We start from the raw sequence: 18,753 nt of genomic DNA, 5'->3' as shown, positions 1-18,753 counted from the left end.
CTACACCGCCTCAGGCCTGGATGTTTCGCTGCACATGTGACATGCTTACAATTGAGCGGGCCCCCCGCTAACCTTTTCTCGGAGCGTAGGGGTCCGTTATAAATGGTAATTTATGTAAGGGGCCGGTTAGTACTTGTGCCTAATTTCTAAGCCTGATTGACATAGCAATTCCAGTTCGTAGGAAAAGTTGAGTGATAATCTGACATCTGTCAAGTGACATGACTTCGGATGAAGGCCGGTGGATGCCCGGCGCTAAAAGTCGCATTTTTCCGTTTGGGCTCGAGCACTCTCCGTCAATCTGCAGTAACAATTTTGCTAGAATATGCATCACCGAAGAAATACACAACTTGATAGGTTGGTATGATATATTACATGTCATGCATTATTTATTAGGTAGCTGTACAGGTGCAAAGCTCAAAGCCCCAGCCCACTCTCCTTAATACTTTGAGTGATTTCTCTTAGTATATAAAACCTTGAGCTGGATGCCACCAACCTTTACATTTCCTCTTTGTTTTTGTCACTGCCGCAAATAATTTCTGGCGAGCAAGGACTTGAGCCCCTCGTCTCGAGATTACTTCAAAGCCCCTATATCAGCGCCCCCATATCAGCAGCCAAGGATGAATCAATCATCCAACGATCCTTTTATGCAGGAAATTCAGCGACTGAGGGCTGATTACGAAGGGAAAAAAGCGTGGTCTGACTTGGGTTCTGCTGGTGACCGACGTTTAATCGACCTCAGTTTGGGATTGATTGACGGTGTGTTCTGCTATACGTATTGGTATGAGCACCAATGCATCCGGCTGGCTGATATTCCCGGCACTATCTCTGGTGATATTCTTCGCCTACAACAAAATTTTCCCGACTCAGTCAACATCGGCGATCATGAAATCATTGGTGACCAAGTACGCCCCCTTATGAATACACCACCGCTTCCGGAGCTTGATGATGATTCCGAAGAACTTGATACAATTCTTACCGCGCTCCCGATTATTGAAGTCGATTCCAGCAAATACTTTATCAAGAAAGGTAAATATAAGAGTGAAATCAGCAATCTACTAGAATGCCAAGGTGGATCTTGTCCGGGAGTCCCAAAATCATCCCACATTATTCAGTTACTGGGAAAGTCGCCAGAGGGGAAGCTGGTTTTCGAAAAATTCAAGTCCAGATACATCTTAGGGTACATTTATCCCCTTACTGTATACAAAGACTGGCTTTTGCAGATAATATCCGGAATGAAGAAACTTCATTCCCTTGGGATTATTCATCGTGACCTTCGCATCGACAACATTGTTTTCTCCGCTGATACATCCCGTGTGCTTATCTGCGATCTCGAGGGACGTTGGGGAAATCGTCTGGCTCCTGAGGTTTCTCGCGAGCCGGTGTTGGACGCTGGCTGGACTGAGAAATCGGACATCTATGACCTCGGCTATCTTATAAAAGGCATGATATACGGAAACGTACCGATAACGATGGCGGTGGAATGGTTTGTCCCACCTCCTCTTGCTGCTGTTGTGGAAGCTTGCACGCGCAGTAAGCCCGAAGAGCGCCCCAGTTTGGATGATTTATACGCTATGGTTGAGAAGATCGAGATTACCACTTAATAATATATATGTGTTGTTCACGTAATTTTGTGCATGATAGTGTATGGGCGGATTAACTTGTTTATAAATATAGTAATCTTCTGCTCGTTACGAAAGAGTTGTTAGTTTAGACTCCTACTTCCTATCAATCTAGACCTTCGACCACACATCACTCTGCCAGCCTTTCAAGGTGCTTGTGGCGTAGTGTGCTTCGGCTCCAGTGCCAAGAGTATGCGTAACAGAAGACCGAACTTCTCGATTGCCTCCGGATACGTCAGGGACAAAATTATACCTTTGGCTGAGAGAACGGTTGCTCGTGCGATGATGCGGCGTCATCTTCTCAAATTAGTCTTGCAGACATCTCGAGAGATGGCTGTTCATTATTTAAAAACAAGGACGTCCTTCGTAGGATTATATGCCGCGAAGGACAAGTGGATTGTGTGAATATCAACTTGGACTGAGACTACTTATTTGAAGATGGAGCCTTTAGTAGTCAGTATCCTCGCTATTCTGGAACTACTATAACACTGATATCTAGTATATAGACCATGCGTATCCAAGATTACCCTAACTGCAATCTTTGCGCTCAGGGCGCCAGTGATTGCGATGCCCTCAATCATATCAAGTCGGAGCTTCAAACAGTGGAACACAGGAATGTAAGATCAGATAAATTGAAACAAGTGGATATATGGTATATGCCGAAACGTGATATCAGAGCTGACAACCTTGGAATAAATGTATGAATGCTCGCTAGAAAAAAACCAAACAGTCGATAAGAAGAGAAGAGATGCAAGGACAAAATGGCGTCTAGTCTGTACAGATATGTAAACAAAATAAAAACAAGATTTCGAAGATTTCATGACAAGTTCATAGAAAACAGCCATTACAGACTGAAAATGGCACTGCGCTTCTTTCCGTGCGGATACACAATCAGTGCAGCGACGAAAAGACCAACGGAAATACCGATAGCCGTTTGGATCATTCCATAGCCCAATGACGTAAGCGAGCTCTCATTAGTGGCACTCGAAGTGGAGGAGACAGTTCCATTCGCGACCTCCTCGGCATACTGCAAACCGGAAATGATGGATCCGGAAGATGCTAGACCAGAGGGCACCAGAGTAAAGATACCCGGGATGATAGCAGCAGCAGCATGGCCGTGCCACAGACGACTGTACAAATTGGCCAGCAGACCAATCGTGAAGGCGCCGACCGTATTAGCCACCTGGTTAGAGCCGAGCTTCTTCGTACTGAAGTAATTGGCCACATAGCCACAGACGCCTAAGAAGACTGTAACAGGTAGCTGTTTCGGCTTGGCCTGGTTGAGTAGAGCGGCGAACAAACAGAACAGCGCAACGAAGGGGAAGTGTTGGATGTACTCGTTGCCCCAGTCATCGACGGCGCCGGTACAAGTCTCCTGGTCTGTGGCATTGCTGTCCATTAATCCGTAGATAGTGGTACCAACCGTAACACCGTATCCCAGGAACAGGGAGTAAATGATTGTGAAGACCATGCGGATTGAACCGGCGTTCATCTGGTGCGACTGGAGTTCCAGACTACTACTCAGCACAGCGAAACCGGGTAAAAGCATAGCAATGGATGATTCAGCCATGGCCGAGAAACAGAAGACACGCTCGCCTTTGTGTTGGATACTTCCGAATGCGCGCGCAAGGAACGAGGTCAGAATGGCGGCTGATACCTCGAGCACGTTGGAATAGGTAGCTGATGAGGGGGCTAGAATGTGTTGCATAAAGCCGACCAGACAACCCAGAAAGAAAATAATCGGAAGGTCGATAGGACGGGCAGAGAAGGAGTAAGGACCAACAGCAACGCTAGCCAGCCCGGTAAGCAAGACTTTCGTCCAGCGTCCGTATCGTGGCTTCCGCTGCATGACCTCGTCAAGGTCTTGTGTAGCTTGCTCGACGCTGACAATATCGTGCACGACGTTCTTGTAGACATTGTGCGTCTCGGCCAAGCGAGAGAGATCCAGTCCCTGAATGACGCGAATGATCTTTACCTCGGCGGTGCGAGTAAGCGGGTCGTCAAAGGACATGAACATACAACCCGGAATGTACATGAATTGAGCATTGACTTCCAACACATTTGAAGTCATCATCATATACTCCTCCAAACGATGCGTCGGCGCGCCGTACTTCATCAGGGCACGACACAGCTGCATAATATACTGCTGTCGCGCCAAGATAGCCGCAATATGCACGGTAAGCTTAACATTCTTCTGGCTCTTCCGCTTCTGCTTCTTCCTTTCCTTCGGATTCATCGGAGCCGGGCCCTCGGCCCCAGGCACACCAATCCGGCCCATTCCCATGGATGCCGAGATAAGCGAAGAGGTATAGGCATGATTAGACTCCCTCTTCTTCTTAGCCGGAACCTTCAACGGCAGATTGAATTTGCTTGCATTCTTGCTGCCCGCTTCGCTCGCTTCCCCGTTATTGTACCACTTCACCTTCTCCTTCTTTCCACCAAGCGGCGGCGTCCCACCGGGAGTGCTGATGCCACCGGGGGTAGTCGTTCCAGGCGTTTTGGACGGAATAGTCTCCGTGTCCGGGTCCGTGTCAAATGAGGTAGTGGCAACGCTCATTCTGCTCGCATTTTCCATATTATTGGCGTAGACGCGCAGCAATTGCGATAGGACACTCCCGTTCAGCGGGGCGTGTTCACTCAAATCGCCGGGCGTGGTAGTGCCCGAGGGGAATTCGGAGGATTCATTTCGTCGATGACGATTGCCGGGCAATCCGAGATGGCGAACCAAGAGCTGAGCCTGAGCGTCATGATCATTGTTGTGCAAGCGTTCCTCCTCGTCGTTGGCCTGGCGCGCGGCAAAGCTTCGGAGGTCGTCTGTGGCGCCAAAGTATTCTGTTGAGAAGCCGGCGCCCTCTAGGCCATCTTCGTTTCGTTCATGGGACCGGCCCAGTCGCTCGGCTATTGTGGCGCTGCGTTCTCTGATGGATTTCCAACGTTGACCGAATGAGGAGACGCTTGGTTGTTCACTGACGGAGTCGCGGACGACGGCCTGGGGAAGCTCGGGGTTATTTGTCTTTGCCTTGTCGTCTTCTGTTGAGTCTATTGAGGGTTGATGAGGTGAGGGGTTTTCCTGGGAGTCGGATAATTCGGACATGGTTTAAGTTTGACTGGGTTTGTTCTGCGGATAACCGCGGGAAAATTTGAATGTCTGGGGTAAACCCGAATAGAGGACCAGAAAAAAAACGTGTTCGCTGCAAGGGGCCTTTTTCTCACGTATAAGAAGTAAGTGTCGAATATCAAATGATCAAGACAGACTGAGGAGTGATTGAAATGCAGCCACAAAGAGCAAAACCCCACAAACGAGTCAACTTCATATCCTGGAGAGGAGGAGGGAAGAAAGAAACAAACTTCATAAAAAAGGGGCTAAGTGGGGAAAAGCTGTTATTTAATTGAAGTCCAGAGCCCAGCGAGCCCAGCAGGACCGTCGGATTTTGTTTAAGACCCACCTACTATGCAGGTTGAAGTCATGGGCGAACGCGTCAGTCAAACCCCGTGGCGCTTTCTTCGCATGACTGGGCGTTTTCTTATTTTCATTGGCTTTTTTCATTTTTTTTTTTTCATCTTTCCTTTTTCGGTAATTTTCCAGCCTTTTTAACTCTTTTTCACCGTCTTTTTTAGGGTGTTCCTGGCTTTGTACCCATGGTTATACCGTGGCTAAAGTAATTAGAGGCGAGAGAGAGATGATTTAATGGCTGACAAAGGAGGTTGCACATGTGACAGGTATATATTACTTTTGTATAATACTCTCAAGTTGTGTGAAGATCAAAGAGAACCTCGGCTTATGCAAAAGTTATGTTCATAAAAAATGGAATCAAGCTTCCCCTGACAGTGTCCTTGAGCCAATACGAAAGAACTTGGGGACTCGGACCTGTTTTGCGTGGCCAATTTTGGTGTTTCATTGTGTGGCACTTGCCCCCACCAATCATCCCATGGGCCTAGAGCAATACTACGGAACATACGAGTCCATCCTTTCCCTATATTAAATTTAAATATAGCCTGAAAACTAGGAAATCCAAGCACCGTATCATGTCACTTCTAAGTGTTGATCTCTTTCCGATATATCAACTCTTGAACCCAAATATTGGATTGGAAACCGGGCATTTCCCGTGTCGATCTCGCAAGCTCAAATATTCCACAGTGTCCAGATGTCATGTACCGGTTTCCATTGAAACTTGTACATAGTAAACTTCAGCCACTATGCCACAGATCTCTTAGCAAGATTCTTCATTGCCAATTCAGGGCTTAGTTCAGGGCTTAGTTCAGGGACAATGCTTCTAGAACCAAAACTGATCACGTAACACTTTTAAAAAAAATACGTATGTGTACGTGCTAAATTTTTCCGAAATAGCTTATTCTATTAATAAATTGTTGTTTTGGCGTCTTTCAGCATTCGGAGTGTACGGAGCTCGGAGTAGAAACCTTAGCCGCTCGCTTGGCCCGGTCGCTTGTAAGTTGTGGATTATGTTAGCTCTAGAAAAAATCCTATACTCCGTCAAGCTCAATGTCAGGTGATGAACTATTGAGTTGAAGATTTGTGGGCGCAGCAATGGAATTTTTCCTCCAAAAAACCATGACGCCATTATTGTTTACTGCCCCCACAGTACCATGTGGATTAAATATGAACAGTACGATCACGCTGGGGTAGGATGGGATTGATTGGTCAAGTCCTTCCAAGCTTGGCATCTGTTAAGCACCCGGCGAGCAAACAATTGATATTATCGAGTAAGGCGGGTAGGCTTCGGCAGCAACTGTGATAGGAGGTTGAAATTCCCCGCTCACATGTTGGGCCGATGTGGCTGGGGCGCTTAGGCATTCATGAATCAATCAGCCAGTCGCTTAGCCTCAGCTGTCCCCTCACCCCCGGCATATCTTGAGATGCGACTGAAACCGGGACTTCTCAACTCTGGATACACCTCCGCACGATGCCTTTATGTTTGCGACTGCCTTTCAGGAACTCGGCCAAGAGAAGAAAGGCTCGACCGAATCTATCTTCGACAGTGTCCTCGACAAGCAAGGAAGACGGTCAGCCGACAACCTCGGAGCCAACGCTATCGAGACCGAACTCAGTGCCTACTCCATCCGTGACGCACGACAATCTGTGGGAACGAGCAGAGAAGGATTTAAGGAAAGACAAAAAGGGAGAAGAGCTCCTCCAGGAAGACGGTCAGCCGACAATCTCGGAGCCAACGCTATCGAGACCGAAATCAGTGCCTACTCCACCCGTGACGCACGACAATCTTTGGGAACGAGCAGAGAAGGATTTAAGGAAAGACAAAAAGAGAGAAGAGCTCCTCCAGGAAGCCACCCAGATCCTCAAGGATTGGGGATTGAATATTCAGCTAAGCGGGGGAGATGGCTACAAGAAGCTTTGCAGCTTTCTTGAGGTTCAAACAAGCGAGCTGAAGGAGAAGGAGTGGATGATTGGTGATCAAAATGTCTCCGTTCGAGACAAAGTCACCAAGGTGATGAGGAATATTTTGGTGGTGAAAGATGTGATCAATACTGCAGCGACCGCAAGTCCTCCGGCTGCAATAGCATGTGCGGCCATGACAGTCAGCCTCTTGGTAAGGCAAAGGTTCTGCCAAACTCTGCCGTGATCACATACTAAGTCAACCCTCGTTAGCTCTTCATCCAAGCCGTCGAACAACGAGAGGTCCTTCTGCAGGGTTTAGACAAAACATCTGCAATAATTCTCCGTATCCACAAAATGGATGATCTTTACTTACACTTGAATGAGACCTCGGACGATTTCATTGAAAAGTTCGAGGAGACATTGACTTCTCTGTGCTGCAAACTATTGGAATTTCAGGCCCGGGCGCTGTGCTACCTTCAAAAGAATTCATTCGTTCAGTTTTCAAGGGGTATGCTGAAAAGAGACCCCTGGGATTCATTACTCAAAGACATGCAAGACCTTGAAAATGAAGCTAGGAAATTTATCTCCCTGATTGAAGCAGACGAGTTGAAGTCGGAAAGAGAAAGGCGGGAAGGGGAGCTCCAAAGTGCCTTGGAAAGACACCAAATCTGGCAAACGACATCGAAGCGAAATCAGACGCTGAAGGGATTTTTCCAGCGTCTCTATACTTGTCCGTACCGAGATAGAAAGGACAGAAACAGCCCACGCGTGCCTGAGACTTGTGAATGGTTTACCAGCCACCCTCGTTTTCGAAAATGGAACGAGAGCCCAGAGGCAGGTCTCTTATGGGTTTCGGCAGACCCCGGATGTGGAAAATCGGTTCTGGCTAAATATTTGGTTGATGAAGTGCTTCCAAAGCCCAGAGGAAGAACTGTTTGCTATTTTTTCTTCAAGGATGATTTCGATGACCAAAGGAGCTCTACGAGTGCCCTCTGCAGCCTATTACGCCAAGTTCTCATGGCCCAGCCAAGCCTTCTACCACAATCTGCACTGGACAAGTTCGAAACAGATGGGGATAAACTGATCGAATCTTTCAGAGATTTATGGAACATCCTTATAAGTGCCTCCTCCAATCCACAAGCCGGCGAGATCATCTTTGTGGTTGATGCCTTGGATGAGTGCCAAGATGCCGATCGATCTCAACTCATTGAGGAAGTGACGAGATTCTACTTGAACAACAGTCAAGGCCACAATATCAAATTTTTGATGACAAGTCGACCATATGGCCACATACGCAGCGCCTTCCAGAATCTCGAGAGAGAAACTCCCGCGATTCATTTGAATGCTGAGAATGAAGTGGAAGTCGATAAAATCTCACGGGAGATAGATCTCGTGGTCGCAAGTCGGGTTTGTGAGCTTGCCGACCGCAAATCACTTGAGCCAAGCGAGCATACATTCCTGCAGGAGCAGCTGACTAGTATACAACATCGAACCTATCTCTGGGTGACTCTTACTATGGAATACATAGAGAAGACCCCTGGCTTTACCAAAGGAAATGTCCGCCGAACAATGGGTGCTGAAATACCAACTAGCGTGAATGACGCTTACAGCAAAATATTGAATCGGAGCCCAAACCATATCAAGGCGAGAAGGCTTCTTCACATCATCCTAGCTGCCAAACGTCCACTTCTCGTGGAGGAATTATCACTCGCCTCAGCCGTACAGAAAGTTGACCAACCTGCTGACGAGGTCAAAGATGACATAGAAATCGTTGAACGATTCAAGGATACAATAAGGGACCTCTGTGGGCTTCTTCTAGTCATTATTGAGGGGAAGGTGTACCTCCTCCACCAGACAGTCAAGGAATTTCTAGTTCACACTCCATCTTCGGGCAGCATCTCGGCATTCCATACCTGGCAACACTCCCTTGAACCAATGGAATCAAGCAAAGTACTTGCGGAAGTATGCATTTGGGTCCTCTTTACGCATTCAGAAACAAGCCAAAAAGACTTTTGGGATTACTCCGTGGAATACTGGATGGTTCATTTGCGTGAATCTTGTTCCTATAAAGGAGATAAACTCACAGAGTTGGGAGCCCTTCTCTGTTCTCCATGGACTACAGGAGGTAGAAGGGTTTATGAGCATTGGGAACAGGTGTGGATTTCTTGTCCAAAAGATCCTTCACCGTTGATCGTCGCATCTTGCCTTGGATTAGAAGGAGTTGTTGAATTGCTGCTTGGCTCTGAGGAAACAGATATTTCTTCAAAGGACTCTGCATATGGACGAACTCCACTCTCCTGGGCAGCAAGACAGGGTCATGAGGGTGTGGTCAAGTTGCTTCTTCAGACTGGGCAGGTGGATATTGATTCTAAGGACGAGGATCAACGAACTCCACTCTCCTGGGCAGCAAGAAATGGTCATGAGGCTATGGTCAAGTTGCTTTTTCAAACAGGGCAGGTGGATATTGATTCTAAGGACGAGGATCAACGAACTCCACTCTCCTGGGCAGCAGGAAATGGTCATGAGGCTGTGGTCAAGTTGCTTTTTCAAACAGGGCAGGTGGATATTGATTCTAAGGACGAGGATCAACGAACTCCACTCTCCTGGGCAGCAGGAAATGGTCATGAGGCTGTGGTCAAGTTGCTTTTTCAAACAGGGCAGGTGGATATTGATTCAAAGGACTTTTATCAACAGACTCCACTCTCCTGGGCAGCAAGACATGGTCATGAGACTGTGGTCAAGTTGCTTTTTCAAACCGGGCAGGTGGATGTTGATTCTAAGGACTCATATCAACGAACTCCACTCTCCTGGGCAGCAAGGCATGGTTATGAGGCTATAGTCAAGTTACTTCTTCAGACCGGGCAGGTGGATATTGATTCAAAGAATGAGAATCAACAAACTCCACTCTCCTGGGCAGCAGGATATGGTCATGAGGCTGTGGTCAAATTACTTCTTCAGACCAGGCAGGTGGATGTTAATTCTAAGGACTCAGATCAACAGACTCCACTCTCCTGGGCAGCAAGCGCAGGTTCTGAGGCTGTGGTTAAGTTACTTCTTCAGACTGGGCAGGTGGATATTGATTCTAAGGACTCACATCAACAGACTCCACTCTCCTGGGCAGCCAGAACGGGTTCTGGGTCTGTGGTCAAGTTGCTTCTTCAGACTGGGCAGGTAGATATTGATTCTAAGGACTTATATGAACGAACTCCACTATCCTGGGCAGCAGAAAGGGGTCATGAGGCTGTGGTCAAGTTACTTCTTCAGACCGGGCAGGTGGATATTGATTCAAAAGACTTGGATCAACGAACTCCACTCTCCCGGGCAGCACAACATGGTCATGAGGCCGTGGTGAAGCTGCTTCTTCAGACTGGGCAGGTGGATATCGATTCAAAAGACTCAAAACAACGAACTCCACTCTCCTGGGCAGCAAAACGTGGTTATCATCCTGTTGTCAATTTGCTTCTTCAGACTGGGCAGGTAGATATCGATTCAAAGGACTCAAATGGAGTTACTCCACTCTTTCGGGCAGCAGCAAAGGGCCATGAGCGTGTGGTCAAGTTGTTATCTGACGCTAGCACTAGGGTGAAGATGGGTGAACCAGCAGTTGCCCTTATTTAAGCACTCAAGAATACAAAAAACAAATACCCTGCCTATGCCAATCACATCTACCCCATAAACCAGTCATGAGAACCACATTCTCAGCCATTGACGGTCCCAAACTCGTCACAGTCGACTATACCTTTCCTTGATATTGATAATCCATTTGAAAGGCATACTCCTCATCTTAACCTTGATACGTGAGATCTTCACAGGCTTTTATACAACCAAAGGGCACCGCACAGTGCGCAGTTCAAGACATACGGACTCTGAGTAACCATACGGTAGTATTCGAAAACATATTACCCCTTACATAGACATACAGGCTTTCTTTCCCAGCGCACCAAACCGAGTTCGGCTAGGGAAAGTCCCCTGGTATAGTAGCTGGCTGGAACGTTTAGACATGGACCAAGTTTCCCAATGAGAGGCCGTCGGTCCGAAAGGGTAAACTGTTTTCGAATCCTACTGTAGAGCTGAAGTCCGTGCTCAGATGTACTCAGCGAGCAAAAGCGGTAAGAGGCGGAGCAGTAATCCGAAAAAGGAAATTTACAACAGTCAGAAATCCCCCCGTTTCGTTACATGTAAGGTACAGAGTGTATTATTAGATTAGCGCGTGTTCACAGTGTCCACTCTACTATAGGCGGAAGTACGGCATTACCGAGCCGTTACGATTCCACTTTCCAAGGTTGGACTTTGAATAAGTGGGACACTTCCAAGTATATCCGACAAGTGTATAAACCTGTCACCAGCGTGGCATCCGTGATATCATTCGTACGGACCTGCCAAGATCCAGTTCAAAAAGATAGCAAGTAGCACCGCCTCAGATTGTGGCTGCCTAGGCACGCGCCATTAATCTCCTCCAGTAACAAGCCCGATAGTCGACTCTTGGCAGGTTACAAGCCCCTCTTCCACCCCGCGCCGGCGTGGATGCTCGAACCTCTCCGCACCACGCCATAGCTACTTAGCCCATCGTAAACGCAGCACATGTGCGCCAAAAGAAAATTAGCCCAAAAAAAGGAGAGAGAGAACGCACCGAGAAGAAAATAGTCCCAAGCCCCCCCCTCCTCTTATTTCATTCTTTCCTACATTCCTCCCCCACCCTCCCCTTCTCACCACAAGCATATACATACCTGGGTACCCTGGGTCCCGGGCATCCCACAACCCACGCAAACCAAACGGTCCTCCTGGACCTCGGGAAACTAGCCAGCAAAGCCCCCCAAAAACCAAAAAGGCAATGCGACAATGCCAAACCCACTCCAAGCCCCCGACCACCCCATCGCGCTCCGGCGCTCACACCTCCTCGCCCCAGCCCCAGACAGACTAACCAACACGCCAACAACACTGCGCATCCTCCGCGAGCACCCGAGCACAGGCCGCGAATTCAGCGTAGTGCAACTCCGCACACACGAAGACCCCTCCAGCCCGCGACGCCACGTCCTCCTCTTCAACGTCGTCGCCCGCTTCTGGAGCAACACGCAGCTGCGCGAGATCCGCAATCCAAACGGACGCGCCCTGCTCGAGCTACGCCGGATCTGGTGGAAGGGTCGGTGGGTGATTCGGCGGGCGGGCGGGGCAGGCGAGGACCTGCTTCATTCCGAGGTGCGGTGGGGCATTGGGATGCGGATGGGGGTGAAGTTTGAGAACGCGCTGCTGCGCGGGGTGTGGGACCGCGAGGAGATCGCGGAGATGAATCGCAACCTCAACCAAGCCCGGCACGGCCGGCCAGCCCACCATCGCAGCATGTCGCTGGGTAGTCCGTACAGTCGGCGCGGCGAGCATCGGACGGCGAGGGCTAGTAGTGCGCGGCGGCCGGGGCAGGACCCGATTGCGGGGAGTGGGAGGAGTGTGGGCGCGAATGCGAATGCGCACGCTAATCTGCCGCACTACGAGCACCCGGATCACCACTCGCCGCCGCCGTATGCGAGCGTTGTGGCGGAGGATGCCGCGCAGCAGAGTAGTAGTGGGGCGAGCGGGAATGGGAGTGGGGCCGGGGGAGGTAGTGGAGGGAGTGCGAGCGAGAGCGAGGACGAATCGTCGGACGATGATGATAAGGCTGGGTTGCCGGATTGTCCGCTTCCTTCTTATGATTCTGTGCGGCGGATGCGGGCGCTGTCGCTGTCGAATCATTCGCTGCAGGATCTGTTGGATGCGATTGAGCCGCCTGGGGAACCGGCGCCGGCGTCGACTTCTTCGTTGTCGTCGCCGAGACCGCGCTCGGAGGGCGCGATCGTTAGTACGAAGGTGGAGCTGAAGCTTGTTCAGCAGAGCAGTAGCTATGCGGCTGTTATGATGGGGGAGAAGCGGATTGTTAATGTGCGGCGGGAGAAGGTCATGGATGCTAATATGTCTGGGTCGATGCCGAGGTGGGAGGTGGAGGTGGCGGAGGGTGTGGATTTACTACTGGTGAGTTTGAGAACAGGGAATAGGACCGTGGGGTTCTTTTGTTGTTGTTGTTGTTGTTGTTGTTGTTGTTGTTGTTGTTGTTGTTGTTGTTGTTGTTGTTGTTGTTGTTGTTGTTGTCATGATACTAATCTATGCTTTGTCTATGTTCTAGGCAACAAGTCTTGTTCTTATTCTGGCGGAGTCTGCAAAGAGTGAACCTCGGATGAGGTCAAAGTGAGCGAATTGCTCGATATACATACATACGTTTGATGATACACCGATAATGAACTTTATCTGTGGAACAGGAATATGTATCGAAGGAGTGCTCGGGGGAGAATGGAGCAGTTGAAGGGACATATATGGATGATATATTGACGACATGGTTATGTTTTATGACAACGCCAGTGCATTCTTGCATTGCGATTACGAGTTTCAGCGAATTTCAGGCAAATGTTTGATGAGCATGCCAGGCGCATCCATTCTTTCACTTCTATTAAGGACAACAGGTCAATCAGGTGCTCAATTTTAACTATCTGGACTCAAAAGAAAAATCTTGCAAACCATATGTTCATCATAGAGACAGAGTCTATTGACTGTCTTCGTATTAAGTTATAGTAATTCTTTTGTTTGACCAAAACCGTAGTAACTACATAAGGAAGGTATCGGGAATCAAAGCTGGGGAGGGGAAACAAGTGAAACAAATAAAACATTAAGAAGCCAAAAACATCCGTGATCTGCAAATCTTTAGGACTGGATCTGTTGGATCTTTTGCAAGCGCTTGGTCATGCTGTGATGATTTGTTAGTACATGTTAGGAGAGGTGGAAAGGGGGAAAGTAAACATACTAATCGAAGAACGAGAACTGGCTTGGGTGGTTACCATACTGGTACACAAATCGGCTGGCCAGGTGGCTACCAAAGATGGCACGCAGGTAGTTTTCGGGAACCCGTTCCAAGATGGTCTTGAGGCCAATCTTGTTCAGCAGCAACTGAGGCAAGGCATCGCCGAGAACCGATTCACGGAGGGCAATGTTGTCCCAAAGCTCGGTATGTTGGAGTTCCTCGTCAAGCTTGGTAATAGCCAAACTCAAACGATCACTCAAAACACTGCGCAGCACACCAGTCTGCTCGTGTTCGCGCCAAATAGCCTCGAACTCGAGAGTGGCGTTCTCCTTGATGATCTCCTGCACCTGCTTGACATATGCCTGGTAGAACTCGGGAACGGTACCATCCTCACCAACGCACATGTTGGCGACGAACTCTGGGTCATCGAAGGACAAGGAGGCAAGAACCTCCAGGGATGAGGAAGTCACACCACCCTTGTTGGCGGAGGCATCCTTGAACAGAATGCAGCTGGCCTTCTCAAGGCGCAGCTTGCTGTCCTGGGTGATGAACAGGTTGGCACCCTCGACAATGTAAGGAACGACACACTTGCTATCCTTGATCAGCTTGCCGACGGTAGACAGGTCGATAGACTCGGGACGACCACCGCAAGGAACGAAGACGTCAAACTTCTCCTCCGAACGCAAATGGAATGTGTTTCGGAAGTTGGTACCGTTGTGAACAATCTCGCCACTTGGGAGCTTGACATTCTTGTCATCAATTAGAACTCGGTATCCCACGGGAGAAAGAAGGGAAACATCAAACTCGGAGATCATCGCACGCTTCTTGGCGAGACGGATCAGCTCCTGGTGGTTAAGACCCTCTGTGTCGACAATGACACCGGATCCATCAACGATCGCACCGTACTTCTCGTTAGAGAGCAAGATCTCGTTGGATCCAAGATCACCATCGGGACCACCAGTCTGCAGCTTGAGCATGGTGGAAGGATCGATGTTGAGCTTGCGGTAGATTCCAAGAATGTACTGGCGAACTGAGAGGGTAGTCATTCCGTAGGCGTCGTGGGGAATACCACCAAGCTTGGGGCTCTTGCCAGTGAAGAAAGACTTCCACCAAGGAGCGCCACGGGCACGAGCGTGCTCGGTGGCCCAGTCAACAAGCTCGGCGGTGTTCTCGTCAGGGCCCATGAAGAGAATCTCATCCTTTCCATGCAGATCCACGATGGGGTCCTTGATACCGGGGCTGACCGGGGGCAACAACAGATCCAAGACACTGTCAATGTACTTCTCAAAAGCGACCCGCGCCTTGTCTTGATGAGCCACGTCCAAGAGAATGACACCCTTGGCGCCACCCTCTGGAATATCCTTGTTCTTGCGTTGCTGGGTGTTGGCCAGGTTGTAGTTCTCGTCGAAAAGCGAGCGAGCGTTGATGCCATATGCTTCCTTGTTGCGACTCTTCACGATACGGATACCTCCACGGGCAATGTCTCGGAAGCGCAGGTGGAAACCACGGAACTCAGAGCTAATGACCAAGAACATACCATAGAGGGGCTGGGGGTACTCGTGCTCTGGCAAGAAGTCCGGCTTCAAACGGAAACTCAAGGCAACCTTGGTAGGAGTGAAGAAGTTGGTCTTGAGGATGGATGCGTTGAACACGGTGAAAGATCGCATAACCATCTCGTCATGCTCGTTCATGGTAGTGCTGCGGATCAGCTGTCGGAGCTTGGGACCGTCCAGAACCTCATCAACCTGGAGACGCAGGTAGCTGAGGGTGGGAAGGAAGTCGTCTCCAGTGGGGCCCTGGGTCTGCACATAGTGGGTGTTGGCAAAGTCCAAGTAGCACTTGTGGATCAACTCGGGGTAGTTGTTGATGATCTCAAAGATGTATTCCGCAGTAAATGTTTCAGCACGCAGACGCTTCTTAATCTTGGAGAGCAATTCTGCGTGAACACTGTTGTTGGGATCCAGAAGGGCGGATAGAGAAGTGTATTCCGAACCGAGACGGTTCAAGAACTGCTGGACAAACACCCACGCGCAGTGAGCATAGATAGTCTCCTGCAAACTGAGGCGGCCAGTGGCAAAGTGTGCTTGGAATCTGTTCTGGGGGATACAGTACAGAAGAGAGACCTCCTTCATGATCTGGTGAATAGCAGCCTCAATTGGGGGGTACTTGGCAGTAATCTCAGCACCCTCTGAGGGACGCAGGTATAGAGAAACGATTGTAATACCGTTGGAGAAGTGCTCAAGGTACTTGCGGGAGCTAGTAAGGCGGTAGTAGTGGTACAGGTCGGAGAGAGCGCTGAAAAGACCCATTGCGGAACCCTGACGGTAAGCAATGACAAGACGCTTCTCCCGGCTTCCTTCAATCTCAAACATCTCAATCACTGGACCAGTGCGGCCGACAGCGGCGGTGATGATTTCTTGATAGATGGCCTTGGTGTTGGGAGTGGCCTTTTGGAGGAAACGCTTCTCACCAATAATCTCAATATCGGTTTCGTTCGGTGAGGGGTTAGGGTTGGCGAATTGGCACTTGTAAACAAAGTAACAACGCAGTTGCTGTCCATTGTTACCGGGGAGAGCACTGGGTGAGCGGAAGGTCTCCACACGGTAGCTTTCGGCACCCTTGGAGATGTTGATGTATTTCTCGTCAATGCGCTGCTCGTAGTGGGGACCGTCGACGGAGGAGACACCGGGTTTGCTGGTATCAATGTAAACGGCGTGATCTTCGGCCTCCTTGTCCAAGCGGATCTCTAGCTGCTTGTCATCACGAGCGTAGGCGGCGACCTTGGCGGCATAGAGAGAGAGGATCTGGGTCACAATGGCATCGACGGTCTCGGTCTGGAAGTAGGTATCATCGATACCCAGCGAGTTGTAGAACCAAGTAGTTTCGGAAGTGACGAAATCGGCGGGGAAGAAACCCTTCTCCTCTAATTGATCCATGACTATATGGAGATTAGACCTATGGTGCATCGGATATAGGATGGACAGAAATTCAGTTGAATTGTATGCTTACCTTGCTCCATCTGTTTCTGTTTGCCTTCAAAAGTGGCCGCAATGTAACCCGGGTCCTCCTCTGATAGTACACGGTGAGGGGTACCGGGGACACCCAAGTGAGTGGGCTGCGGAGACGGTTGCCGCAAAGCAGCCCCGACGGCATGGTCAAGGTGCTTGTTGTGAGGGAATCGTTGGAAACCGATGGGGGTGCCAGTGCCAGAGCTCCCGTCTTGACTCCCGAAGAGCTTAGGAACTGGTCGGGAAGGCAGGGAGGTGCCATTGGAGACCTCCGATGGTGGGGTGGAGGGGATTGGTGAAGACATGATGTGCGGGGGGTTCTGAGGACTCTAGATGGAAGAACGAGCAGAACGCTGGGTAGAAGTAAAAGAGTTAGACGAGGTCAAAAGTCTATGAGGCACGTGGGGAGATAAGGGAAACATTTGAAGAATGTGAGCTTATCGGGTTGCAGCTGCATAAGTTGCGACTGGAACGTTTTCCATTCCAAGTGGAAGGGAAGGTGTGTGGACGGGAAACCGGACCGGTGGAAAATGGAGATAACCAAAGTTTCACGTAAAGATAACAGGCAAGGGGTGACTTACTGTGGCCATGAACGTGTGTATAGTACAAGTAGATCTGAGATTGGGATCTAAAGTAGCTTGTTTCTTAAGAGATATGGGAAGCTAAGAAATCCGGGGAATGACTGCTTTAAATAACCAACCGAATCCTTGGTAGCAAACACCCTAAAAGAAAAAAAAGAAAAAAACCTCGAAAATAAATCAAGAAAATAAATGAAAATCTAATTAATAAAAATTCCAAAAAAGAATATTCCCAAATGCCTCCCAATGCAAGCCGATGCTAGGCGTCAGTTCTGAACGGTCTCGAAGCCTTCGATCCGCAGTTTAGACTTGAGCTCCACTGGTCAATGCCCCTCATGACTAAGTCCCGGCGATAGGCGCCACCGATGATTGGCGGTAAACGCCCCTCCTTCCGAGGTGTAAAGCCGACTGGGAAAAATCCCGCTGCGTCATGCGGGCCGAAAATAGAGAAAGACAGAAAAAAAGAGGAAAAAGAGGAAAAAATAGAAAAGAATTGCCTCAATCATATCCAGAGAACTAATCACTCAATTTTCCCCCTAGATCGATCTATTTCCGCTCGGTGCAGAAAAAAAATACTACAGGACGGATAGTACCTGAATGACAGCATCATCAGCACCCAATTCCACCCCAATTTTATGAAACCTCCCGCCTTGAAAAACAAAGACATGGGCTAAAAAAAGCACATAGATAAGAATGTGGCGGAGACAAAAAAAAAGATAGAGATCGAAAGGGGAAGTCAATTACGAACTACTGATTTGAACCGGATCACCTGAGTTGATCACATTACTTTCCCAAGCCCCAAGCTTAGAATTTCTTTCTGTACACGTGTGTACTCCGTGGCCTCCGTAGTCTCCATAGTACTTGCCAGTAATGAGTATAATGATGTTTTCTATGCATAATGAGGTGATTTACGTCGAACATCGTGGAATGCGATGTGTCATGAAAATATACCACAAGGAACCAAATCCTCATGAAAAATGCCGCAATTGCTCATTAAGTTCATCATGTCACCATTTCCCCCCAGCCCTACCAAGTTTAAATCAAGTAAGGGGAATTCCAAAAGCGAAAAAGTCTAGAGAGTCCGGGGGATTTTCGTTTCAAACATGGGGTTGATCTTGATCAAGTAACAAGAAAAACCAACTTTCGCAGCATAGATTTAGTCAGTGATTCCTCTTTTCACCTTCAAAATTGCCCAATCCAGCATAGTCAAGTTCCCAAGTTGTACCCGGCCCGGCTACATTACACATTCTTCTCCAACCGGTACCTGGATCGTCCTATGCGGGGTAAAAAGCCCACTTTCGATCCAAGGGCGTTGGCACGTTTCTTCCCCAGAGCGAATCATTGCGGCGGGCGGCCACTGAACTCTCCAACGGAA

General features: G+C 49.0%; 5 protein-coding genes across 5 annotated transcripts; 3 read left to right on the top strand and 2 right to left on the bottom strand.

Moving 5' to 3' along the window:
• Nucleotides 1-617: 617 nt before the first annotated feature.
• On the top strand, nucleotides 618-1,601 carry N7466_004104 (uncharacterized protein; the record flags this gene model as incomplete). The annotated part of the gene is made up of 1 exon (XM_057163501.1): nucleotides 618-1,601. The coding sequence occupies one exon, from the start codon at nucleotides 618-620 to the stop codon at nucleotides 1,599-1,601; it is 984 nt and encodes a 327-aa protein (XP_057022182.1).
• Nucleotides 1,602-2,463: 862 nt separating this feature from the next.
• On the bottom strand, nucleotides 2,464-4,713 carry N7466_004103 (threonine/serine exporter family protein; the record flags this gene model as incomplete). The annotated part of the gene is made up of 1 exon (XM_057163500.1): nucleotides 2,464-4,713. One exon carries the CDS (start codon nucleotides 4,711-4,713, stop codon nucleotides 2,464-2,466), a length of 2,250 nt encoding a protein of 749 aa, XP_057022181.1.
• Nucleotides 4,714-6,541: 1,828 nt separating this feature from the next.
• Nucleotides 6,542-10,590, top strand: N7466_004102 (uncharacterized protein; the record flags this gene model as incomplete). Its single annotated transcript, XM_057163499.1, has 2 exons — nucleotides 6,542-7,183; nucleotides 7,243-10,590. 2 exons carry the CDS (start codon nucleotides 6,542-6,544, stop codon nucleotides 10,588-10,590), a joined length of 3,990 nt encoding a protein of 1,329 aa, XP_057022180.1.
• Nucleotides 10,591-11,811: 1,221 nt separating this feature from the next.
• Nucleotides 11,812-13,189, top strand: N7466_004101 (uncharacterized protein; the record flags this gene model as incomplete). The annotated part of the gene is made up of 2 exons (XM_057163498.1): nucleotides 11,812-12,972; nucleotides 13,124-13,189. The coding sequence occupies 2 exons, from the start codon at nucleotides 11,812-11,814 to the stop codon at nucleotides 13,187-13,189; spliced, it is 1,227 nt and encodes a 408-aa protein (XP_057022179.1).
• Nucleotides 13,190-13,695: 506 nt separating this feature from the next.
• On the bottom strand, nucleotides 13,696-17,105 carry N7466_004100 (glutamate dehydrogenase (NAD(+)); the record flags this gene model as incomplete). The annotated part of the gene is made up of 3 exons (XM_057163497.1): nucleotides 13,696-13,738; nucleotides 13,796-16,730; nucleotides 16,802-17,105. The coding sequence occupies 3 exons, from the start codon at nucleotides 17,103-17,105 to the stop codon at nucleotides 13,696-13,698; spliced, it is 3,282 nt and encodes a 1,093-aa protein (XP_057022178.1).
• Nucleotides 17,106-18,753: the final 1,648 nt, after the last annotated feature.

This window comes from Penicillium verhagenii (genome assembly GCF_028828195.1).
Source record: "Penicillium verhagenii strain IBT 33310 chromosome Unknown utg000005l_segment0_segment0, whole genome shotgun sequence".
Classification (NCBI taxonomy): domain Eukaryota; kingdom Fungi; phylum Ascomycota; class Eurotiomycetes; order Eurotiales; family Aspergillaceae; genus Penicillium; species Penicillium verhagenii.
Note: the sequence above shows the minus strand (reverse complement) of the source record. Positions and strands in the feature narration are given on the sequence as shown.